Consider the following 11,187-nt stretch of genomic DNA (forward strand, 5'->3'; position numbering starts at 1 on the left):
AATTTTAAACGATTGTGAAGGGATTAGGAGAAGGGGACGTAAAGCTATCTCCCAATGCCCCTCAATCCAGAGGCGCTTTAATGAATCTCCACTCCTGACTTCCCCCACCTTCTCCACGTGCCCCTTTAACTCCCCACTTACCCTCTCCAACTCCTCCCAAGCCCTCAGTTGCCTCCTCTGTTACCTGCTCACTAAGTCTCGAGGCTTGGAAAACTGTGCAACCGAAGTGCCGGCCGGCAAGGAAGGGGTGCGGACAGAACGTTCCGACGCTCCAGTACTGGTTCCACCTCTGGAGAAGCGCGCTCCGCCCTCCACGCGGCCTCACAGCCGCGTTCAAACCCAACCAATTAGCCCCACCCACTTCCTAGCTAGGCCCCGCCCTCCTGGCAAAGAGCTTTTTAGCCCTTGGCGGGCGCCGTAGTCGTCCAACCCCTTTGGCCTGACTCTTTCTGCGCCAGCTGGAAGTGCGCATGATAGCGCGCGGTGGGTGGGCTGCCCTGCTCCCTCCCACGCTTAGCTCTCGGCCTCTGCCGTCAGACCCCCAGAGGTGGGAAGAGTTATCACTTTCTGGATTTCTCGTCTACTGCATTGGCCCCTGCGTTAACGCTCCCTTGTGCTACGGCCAGTGAGGCTGCGATTGTTCCAGCGCCCCGGTGCGAGGAGAGCAGCTCCTGCTCTCTGCGGACCTGGCAGGAGGGTGCGGGCGGACGCTCCAGGCAGAGTCTCCGCGCGTCTTTCCTCCTCCTGGTTCTCCCCCCAACCCCATCCGCATCCCCCGCCCCCTCCTTGCTCTGCGCTTTCTCTCGGGTTGCGGGCAGACCGCTCCATACAGCTGCAGCGCCCGAGTCTGGACAGCCTGTGGGAGGCACACACGCCCACACCCACTCCGCCTGGCCGCATCCTTGCCCAGCATGTCTGCGCTTGAGTGGTACGCCCACAAGTCCCTGGGCGACGGCGTCTTCTGGATTCAAGAACGCTTCTATGAGTCTGGCAACCGCGCCAACATCTGGCTGGTGCGCGGCTCCGAGCAGGACGTGGTGATCGACACAGGCCTGGGGCTGCGCAGCCTCCCGGAGTACCTGTACTCCTCCGGCCTGTTGCAGGACCACAGGGCCAAAGAGGATGCGGCGTGCCGGCCACTTCTTGCTGTGGCCACCCACGTGCACTTCGACCACTCCGGCGGCCTCTACCAGTTCGACCGGGTGGCGGTGCACCACGCCGAGGCCGAGGCGCTGGCTCGCGGGGACAACTTTGAGACCGTGACCTGGCTCTCCGACAGTGAGGTGGTGCGGGCGCCGAGCCCGGGCTGGAGGGCCAGGCAGTTCCGAGTGCAAGCGGTGCAGCCCACCCTCATCCTGCAGGATGGTAATGGTCCCTCACGGGCGCGCGTTCTCTCATTAAGGGAAGGGACTGGGGAGAAACTGTCCGAGGGATGCTTGTTGCAGACCTGCTTGGCTGTAAGGTGTCACATCGCAGAAACACTACTCCTGTTTCTCCCTTCCCTGAGTCAAAAGCCCACTCGACCATAGAGTCTTTGGAAGGCCATTGCAGCCTTCCCTACCAGAGACAAGCTCCGGCACCTTGTAGTAATGCTGAGTACTCGACTGTAAGCCGGCCCCACCCCCTAGTCAGTTTCCTGTGTAACGTACGGTTTGTAGTAACGCTATAGAGACTTATGACTAGGATTCCCATTCTTTTCCCGAACACAAGTCTGACATTTCCAGGCACTTTTCTAGCGAAAAGACTCTTAAGGAATGATGCCTCATGGAGAGTGCTTGTCATGTTCTATGCTTTTGAGAACTGCTGACTTCATCCGCTGGGTATGAACAATTCCCACCTGTAAGCTTAGAAAGCCGTTAGAGAGCAGTGGTTCTAATCTGCTCATGCATCTTTATCTTTCAGATAGGTTTCTGTTCTTGATGTTGCCTCACAAGAGAAAAAGCTTGATTGTGAACATAAAAAGTAGAATGTGTCTGAGTCTTATGTTATGACAGCTCTCTGTTCTGGTTGAAAGCAAGGCCTGAGAAAGATTAATAAGGAGGCTATTTCCCGTAATGGAGAAGTATGTGGACTAATGCTTAGATAACCTTGGGCCTCTTTGACTTTGTGAAAAGCAGGATGGGGTTCAGAAAGAAACTAATGGAATAAAATAGTGTAGGGTTCCAGCCCTTCCAACCTCACACAGTCACTTAAATAATTGAGCCAGTTGGTCACAGCAGTGATATTTGTATATTAATTTCTTTTTTCTTTTTAGAATGCTTCTGTTGATTTTATCCTCACAACACATTTGAAGTGAGGCTACTGACCCCCAATTAAATGGCTTGTCTAGAGTCCACAGAGCAAGATACAGATAAAAGCTAGGATTGCAACCCAGGCACAATAGATCAAAGCATGTAGATCATACATAAATCCTACCCCATAAATATATTATGGTAATTCTGAGTAGGAGGTGAAACCCTCTTTCCTTTCTATCTTGAAACTCTTTTAGTTGCCAAATTCATTTATTAAACCGTTCCCCTAAGAGGCAGAAAAATCCAGTTGCTGCAGTACAATAAGTCTCACTTTTATGACCGACCAATATGACAAATAATGAAGTACTTTACAAAAATGAGTTTCTTACAGATGAGATATTGATCACTTGAGGCATAAGAAATAGAAAGCAAGATTCTATACTTCACACCCCACTTAAACAGTCTTTTCATTAAAATTTTAAATCTAAAGATTAAAAAAAACAATGGTTTAGATGGGAGTCTTACATTACCTGACAATTTGAGATGAAAGAAAACTAAATTTACTTTAAAGGTACTTTTAATTGCTGTATTTCTTGATGGAATTGATACTTTTAGAGGTAGGATTTCCATGCAGTTGATGGGTATTCAGACTAAATTAACACCCAGCCCCCCCAAAAAAAGTTTACATTAGTATTTAAAATATATTTAAATTATCTAAATGAATAAATGACTTTTGATTTATTTACTTTTGCTTCTGTGCCAGAAATAGGAAATCAATGATGAAAGAATGATAGGAATTATTGTTTTATAGATGAAGAATCCACACAGGCTTGAATATCATACCTGAAGTCACATAGTTAGGGAAAGAGCTCGGACTGGAAACCAGGTTTCCTAAATCCCAGTTGATGCTGGAATTACAGGATTTTGGAGTTGCAAGGGACCTGCAAGCTACCTTTGTGGTGCTTTAAGCCTTTGAAAGTGTGAAATGAAAGGTTAATATTTACTAAACACTTTGAAGGTGGTAATACTGTGTTAAATTAAAAATTGTTTTTCATTGGGAGCTGGATGTCTCACCCTCTCAAGTAGTATCTAATATCCTCTTTTCTCAGGAATATTAATTTCCTGTCTCTTCTGAATGGTGTGGCCTGCTAACTTGATATTATCATAATCCAGGTGCCTGGAAGGAGATAGAAAATATTTATATTAAAAACTCATACACAGTTACATACACATGAACCGTACATACCTAACAGCATGAAGTCTTCATTGTTTTGGTTAGAAAATAAGGAGGCTGAATTCATTAGCTTATTACATTTCATTTAGTGTATTGATGACCACCTGTCTTGGAGAAGCATAAATCTGTGCAGTGTATCACTAACCCAAAAGCTTACTTGTGTATGAGGGACAAGGAAGACAAGGAGAGCTCATTATCCAGTGCATCATCTTTGATGGAAAAACAACTCGCCCTACTAATAGTGAAATCATATCTTCCTATAAGAAGATAGCAATAAACCCTAAATTGATACAGCACATTCTTCTTGAATGGGCACACATCATTCTGCCTGTTTTTCACAATAGGCAGGCATTTTAGCCCCTATTGTATATGTTTAAACAATTTTCCTAGAGTCATCAAGATATTAGAACAGTTGTTGCAGGTAAACTTAAAAATCATTTGGGGAGGTTAAAAACAAAAAATAGATTCCAGAAAGGTAGCAGATTGAACGAACACATCTAATTTGACTCCCTCTCAAAATCCCACTAAGATTACAGCAAATGCACCATGGTTTGTCTATTTGTTTTATGTGTAAATCCACATTGACTGAGGTTCTGTTTTGGATGCTGGAGAGTAAATGTGATGACTGAGTTAGCAGTTTTATCCTATGCCAGCAATAGAAAATTGAGAGCCAATCCAGTTTTCACTGCAGGAGATTTAAAAGGCTCAGGAATTAGCAGTAGCTGGTACCTTAGTGGGGGCAAAGGGAAGAAAACTAAAATAAGTAGAATTTGTTGAAAGCCATTTAAGAAGCTGTTAAAACTCTGAACTCTTCTCCCTAAGTGAATGCTCCTCTCCCCAGAGTTAGTTTGTTCTCTGGGGAGAATAAAGTAAAGGGGTTTCTTTTTTTTTTTTTTTGGCTGTGCCATGCAGCATATGAGATCTTAGTTCCCCCACCAGGGATTGAACCCATCCTGCAGTGGAAGCAAGGAGTCTTAACCACTGGACCACCAGGGAAGGCGCAGGCAGAGGGGTTTCTTGATTGAGGGATGCCAAGTACTAATGAGCTCAGGAGTTCAGATGGAAAATAGGAGGGATAAGTGTATGTGTATGTATATATACAAATAAAGAATAGATAGATAGGAAATATATATGTTCTTTTTTTTTTTAATATATATGTTCTTTACTAGTTTCCCAGAAGAATGAGAGTCAGGCCTTTACTGCTCCCCCACCCAAGTAGGAAACTAGAAGAATTTTATCTGGAAAATCTGCCCAGCCCTAGAGGAAAGACTAAGATGCTGATTCCTAAGTAATCCTTGGCTTGAACTTTCTACAGTGAAGCCTAGATCACCAGGCCCCATGCATGTGCTTCAAACAACTTTTTCATTATCCCCCACTCTTAAACAGACAACCAAGCATTATAAAAAATCTGAGAAAATCCTCTCACGTGAAATCAAATACTAAAACAGCATAAAGCAACTTGAGAGGAGAGGGCAATCATTAATATCATCAGGGGATAACAGAATCTATTGCATTCAAGATATCTGAGAGACAACAGGATGCCTTAAAAATAAGCAGCAGACAGAACAATATTCACACTCATAAAAGAACTCTTGGAATTTAAAATGTCAGAAATTATTTAGTAGAATATCTGGAAGATAAAGTTGAAAAACATACAAAAGGAACAAATAGGCAAAATGAAAAGTAGGAGAGAACCAGTAAAGGACCAGTGTGAAAAATCTGACATTGGAATAGTAGGAGCACAGATAGAGAAAATAGAAAGTAGAGGAAAAGAAACATAGTAGAGAAAATTCAAGAAAATATCCCATGATTAAGGGATGTAAATTTCCAGATTGAAAGAGCCCACGGAGTTCCCTGCACAATGGATGAAAACACATCCAACCCAAGGCACATTATTATAAAATTTCAGAACACTGGGATCAAAGAAGAGTCTATGGGCTTCCAAATTTAAAGAAAAAAAAGGTCATCTAGATCATAATGGCTTTGGAGCTAGAAAAGAAGAGCTGTGCTTTATCTGACTAAAACTGATTTCCAACTTAAAATTCTAACATCCATTCCACTATCAATCAAGTTCTCAAAAAATCCCGCATGCTATTACTTAGGAAGATACTAAGATATACCTTTATCCTGTTTACTCCCTTCAAAATAAGGGAGTAAACCAAGAGGAAGATATGGAGTAAAGGAAACAGGAGATCTAATGCAAGAGAAAGGTGAAAGGAAGTATCAGGATGATGGCAAAGGATGACACTGACAATGATAGAACCTCAGGCACAGAGTGTTCCAGATCTAAGCAGTTGAATCATTACTCTTTTGAGGGGTGAAAGGATGAGAAATGTATATATGTGTGCTGATGGTAGGTGGACAGAGAAGAGTAAAAAGAGCTACTAAAAATCCTTATATTTCATAGTGGCAGTCAATGGACAACATCTAAAATTTAAAAACCAAGAAATGGTAATACGTGAATGAAATCAGTAGAGTATATCTAATTGGGAAAACAAGAAATGAAGTATAAATATTATTTAAATAACTATATCTACTAGAGGCAACTACCAGAAGAAGTTGCTAAAATTGTTAAAAGTTGTTGCCTCTTGGGAGCAGAATTGGAGATAGAGCCAGGATGGGGCAAAGAATATTTTAAGCCCTTCTGAAGTATTTTATTTGAAATATGTACATCTAGTTTGTTGATTAAAAATGAAATAAAAATTAAAAATTGGGGATGCCAAGATGGGAAAGGGTATTTGAGAAGCCAAGAGAAGTCTAGTATGGTTGGAATCTGGTGACAACTGGGTTAGCGTGAGGGCTTGGAAGGATAGTGTGTGTATATATATATTTTTATATATATTTATATATGATATACGTATGATACATTTCATAGGCAGTTTTGGTTCTTATAAGAGAGGTCTTGATGAAATTATATGTGAGCATTATAAGCATAAGGGAGGCATTTATAAAGCCATAGGGTAATGGCAGATCTAGTAATATTCAGTCACTATGGCCTTACCAATTGCTTATAGTTGGTATCCATTTTGATAGGTGGGTGCTTATGTCTTATTGGTTGCTAAGTATTTTGAGTATCACCTTGCCTTGAATAATCAAAAACCCGTAAGACTCTACCCCTCCATCGGTAATTCTCTAGAGCTCCTTTTTTAGCATCGAACTTCCCTCATTCCTTTCCTTTCTGTACATTTATTAAACAATCTGTCTCCAACAGCTCTATTATTAAATCAACTTAGCTATAATTTCCTTTACCTTACTTGCCAATCATACAGGAAATGGCAGTGGTTTGTGATCCCCAGGAGCACTTTAAATCTGGAACAATTATCCTGTGAAGGAATCTGGCCCCTTATGAGTAGAATGTGGGGAACTTTGGGAGCACCTGATTCCATTTTAATGTAATTTTGGGATTCAAGGCAAGACCAGAACAATCCCTACTCCCATCCCGGGCCCCACTGATCTGTTTTGTGTCACTATAGTTTTGTTTTTCTGAAAATTTTCTACAAATGTAATCATATAATATATTTTGTGTCTTCTTTCATTTGGCCTACTGTTTTGGAGATTCATCCATGTTGTTTTATCTATTAATAATTCCTTTCTATTGCTGAGAAATAACTCATTTATGGATATAACACATTTTATATATTCACCTGTTGAAGGAAATTTGAACTTTCTAGTTTGAAATTGTTATGAATAATGCAGCATGAAAATTTGCATAGAAGCCTTTGTGTGGATGCATGCTTTCATTTCCTTGGTAGATAGCTAGAAATGGAATTCCTGGGTTGTATGGTAAATGTATGTTAAATGTTTAAGAAGGTGCCAAACTGTTTTCCAAAGTGCTATAGCATTTTACATTCCCAAGTGCAGTGTATAAGAGATCCAATTTCTCCACATCTCTGTCAATGCTTGATTCTGTCAGTCCTTTTGATTTTAGCCATTCTAGTGAGTATGTAGTGGTATTTCATTGAGGTTTAATTTGCATTTCCCTAATGACTAATGACATTGAGCATCTTTTCAGGTACTTATTTCCTATTCAAATATCTTCTTTGTTTAAGGGTCTATCAAAATCTTTTCTCTTTTTTAAAAATTGAAAAATTGTTTTCTTATTGAGTTGTAAGTGTTCTTTATATATTCTGAATTCAAGTCCTTTATCAGATATACATTTTGCAAGTATTTTCTCCCAGTTTGTGGCCTGCCTTTTCATTTTCTTAATGGTATCTTTTTAAGCAAGGAAGTTTATAACTTGGACGAAGTCCAATTAGTCATTTTTCCTTATGTTTTATGCTTTTTGTGTCATATCTAAGAGCTCTGTGACTAGCCCAAGATCACAAAGATTTTCTTCTGTTTTTTTTTTTTTTTTTTTTTTTTTTTGCTGGAAGCTCTCACATTTAGGATTATGATCCATTTTGAGTTAATTTTTGTTAATATTGTGAAGTAAGGGTTGAGAGGTGCCTATTGTTTATTTGCATATATATATATCTCCAAAGTATTCCACTCTAATTTGTTGAGGAGACTATCCTTTTACCCAGTGAATTATCTTAGTTGATACTTTTGTCAAAAATCCACTCACCATATATGTGAGTGTTTTCTTCTGGACTCTAGTCTCTTTCAATGATTATGTCTATCATTTAGCCAGCACCACACTCTCCTGATTATTGCAACTTTGTTATAACTCTTGAAATTAGACTAAGTCCTCCAACTTTATACCTCTATTTCAAAATTGTTTTGGCTATTCTAGGTCATTTGCATTTCCGTATAAATTTCAGAGCCAGATTTTCAATTTCTGTAAAAAAGCATGTCAAGGTTTTGATTGAGATTCTTGAATCTATAGATCTACACTGACCATTAAAGTAGTCACTAGCCACATGTAGCTATCTAATACAAATTTAAATTAATTAAGATTGATTAAAATTAAAAATTTAGTTCCTTGTTGCACTAGCTTTATTTCAAGTATCATTAGCCACACGTAGCTGGTGGCTACCATATTGGACAGTGTTGATACAGAACATTTCCATTATCTCAGAAAATACTATTAGACAGTGCAGTTATAGGAAAAACTGGATTTAATTACCATCCTAACAGCTTTGAGTCTTCCAATCAATGCATATGGCATGTTTCTCCTTTTGCTTAGATCCTCTTTAATTTCTCTTGAAAGTGTTTCTTTAGTTTTCAGTGTACAAATATAACAAAACACCGTTTTCATGTGCAATTGAAAAGAATGTGTACTTCACTGTTTTGGTGTAAACTATTTTATATATGTCAGTTAGGTCAATCTGGTTGATAGTGTTGTTCAGGTCTTCTGTATCCTTACTGATTTTCAATCTACTTGTATTATGAATTATTCAGAGAGGACTATTCAAATCTCTAAGCACAGTTGTTGAACTGTTTATTCTTATTTTAATTATGTCAGTTTTTATTTGAAGAATTTTTAGTCTCTATTTTAGGTACATATGCATTTAGAATTTTTTTCATGTATTGACCTAATGTATAGCCTCATAAAATGTACCTGTTTCCTCTAGTAATATTCTTATATAAAAATCCATTTTGTCTGACAGTATTGCCACTCTAGTTCTCTTATTGTTAATATATATATTTTTAATTAATTAATTTAATTTATTTATTTTTGGCTGCGTTGGGTCTTCATTGCTGCACGCAGGTTTTCTCTAGTTGTGGCTAGCAGGGGCTACTCTTAGTTGTGGGGCACTTCTTCATTGTGGTGTCTTCTCTTGTTGCAGAGCACGGGCCCTAGATGCATGGGCTTCAGTAGTTGTGGCGTGTGGGCTTAGTAGTTCTGGTGCATGGGCTTAGTTGCTCCATGGCATGTGGGATCTTCCCGGACCAGGGCTCGAACCCATGTCCCCTGCATTAAGTCAAGGTGGATTCTTAACCACTGCACCACCAGAGAAGCCCTTATTGTTAATATTTATATGGTATAATTTTTCAAACTATTTTTGTCTTTGATTTTATAGTTCCTCTCTTGTAGACTGCATACATATCTCACTTTTTAATCTAGACTGACAATCTCTGCCTTTGATTAGAGTGTTTATCCCTTTCATATTTAATATAATTATTGATATGGTTGTATTTAGGTCTGCCATTTTGTTGTTTTCTGTCTCATTTCTTGTTTATGTCTTTGTTTTTCCTTTATTTTCTTCTTTTATGTTTAACAATTCCTGATTATTACACCATTTTAATTTCACTATTAATTTTAGCTATATTTCTTTGATTTTTTTTCTGTATATGTGTATGTTTGCACTAGAGATAACAATATGAATATTTTAACTTATTATGATTTACCTAAGTTAGTACTGATTTAAATCCAGTAAAACAGCAATTTGTATTCATAGCTCAGTTTCCTCCCCACTGTCAAATAACTGGAAAGAGTGTGAGATTTTACCATACTTGCAGGTTAGTAAGTTAGCCTGCCACAGTTTCATGGATTCTGACAGAAGACATGAGGTTCCTGGGTCAGAGACTAAGAACAGTTTATTACAGCAATACCAGTAGACAGAGCATCATCATTTGTACCGATTCCTCAGGTCTTAAATTCCATAGAGTGACAAAACAAAGGGCAAAAATATAATACTGTTCACTAGAGCACCATTCATGAATTGTGTCACCAGATTCTAGTACAATGGATATTCTGAAAAATAAGGTTTTTGGTCAAATAAATTTGAGAAACTATACAGCCACGTCTCCCTTGTGTATATCCACAATGTACATTAGCATATTAAATGTACATTAGCATATCTTGCAGAAAAGAAAGCTGCTTAATTTTCTTTGAAGGAAGAGTTTTCAAAATTATTTGACCACAGAATCTTCTTTTCTTCTTTTCTTTTATATATTATAACAACCAGCAGAAATTGTGTTTCACTGTTTATTTTGGCAAACACTGGTCTAGCAAACAACAGAAGTGAAATATAGGCAACTTATTTTAAATCATCAATAAGAAGTAGGTATTTTTAAAATAAAAGTAAAATAAGTTCATCCTTCCCAACATCTTTGAAACTGTTGTGTTCTTCTATTCTTTAAGTGATTGAAGTCAAATATATAACATGTTTATCTGTAAATTCTGTTTCCATTTTTAGGGGATGTGATCAACCTTGGTGACAGACAGCTCACTGTTATGCACATGCCTGGTCATTCTAGGGGCAGTATTTGCTTACATGACAAAGACCGAAAGATTCTCTTCAGTGGAGACGTCGTGTATGATGGATCACTGATTGACTGGCTCCCATACAGCAGGATAAGTGACTATGTTGGAACCTGTGAACGTCTGATAGAATTAGTGGACAGAGGTCTGGTAGAGAAGGTGCTTCCTGGGCACTTCAATACCTTTGGTGCTGAAAGGCTTTTTCGATTGGCTTCTAACTATATTTCAAAAGCTGGGATATGTCACAAAGTTTCTACTTTTGCCATGCGATCTCTTGCAAGTTTAGCCCTACGTGTAACAAATTCTAGGACCTCGCCCTAGTATTTAATTCTATAAATTAATACAATTAATTCTGTGTTGTTTAAAATAGTGAGCATTTTAAGAAGTGCTTTTTTACTACTATTATGTATTAGAGAAAAAAAGGTTGAGAATGAATAAGCCAAAAACGGAACTTCTTAAATTTTTTTCTTTTTTCCAAATAAGAAACCACTTAAATAAGATTATAATTTGCCAAAGCTTGTAATTTGCCATCATTCTGTAATATTTGTTCTAGAAACGATATAGAGGTATATGGG

The 11,187-nt window shown here is 38.9% G+C and overlaps 1 protein-coding gene across 1 annotated transcript; it reads left to right on the top strand.

The window, feature by feature from the left end:
• Window positions 1-911: 911 nt before the first annotated feature.
• On the top strand, window positions 912-10,933 carry MBLAC2 (metallo-beta-lactamase domain containing 2; the record flags this gene model as incomplete). Its single annotated transcript, XM_079703871.1, has 2 exons — window positions 912-1,365; window positions 10,548-10,933. 2 exons carry the CDS (start codon window positions 912-914, stop codon window positions 10,931-10,933), a joined length of 840 nt encoding a protein of 279 aa, XP_079559997.1.
• Between the last annotated feature and the right edge of the window lie 254 nt (window positions 10,934-11,187).

The sequence above is a fragment of the Hyperoodon ampullatus genome (genome assembly GCF_949752795.1).
Source record: "Hyperoodon ampullatus genome assembly, chromosome: 4".
Classification (NCBI taxonomy): domain Eukaryota; kingdom Metazoa; phylum Chordata; class Mammalia; order Artiodactyla; family Ziphiidae; genus Hyperoodon; species Hyperoodon ampullatus.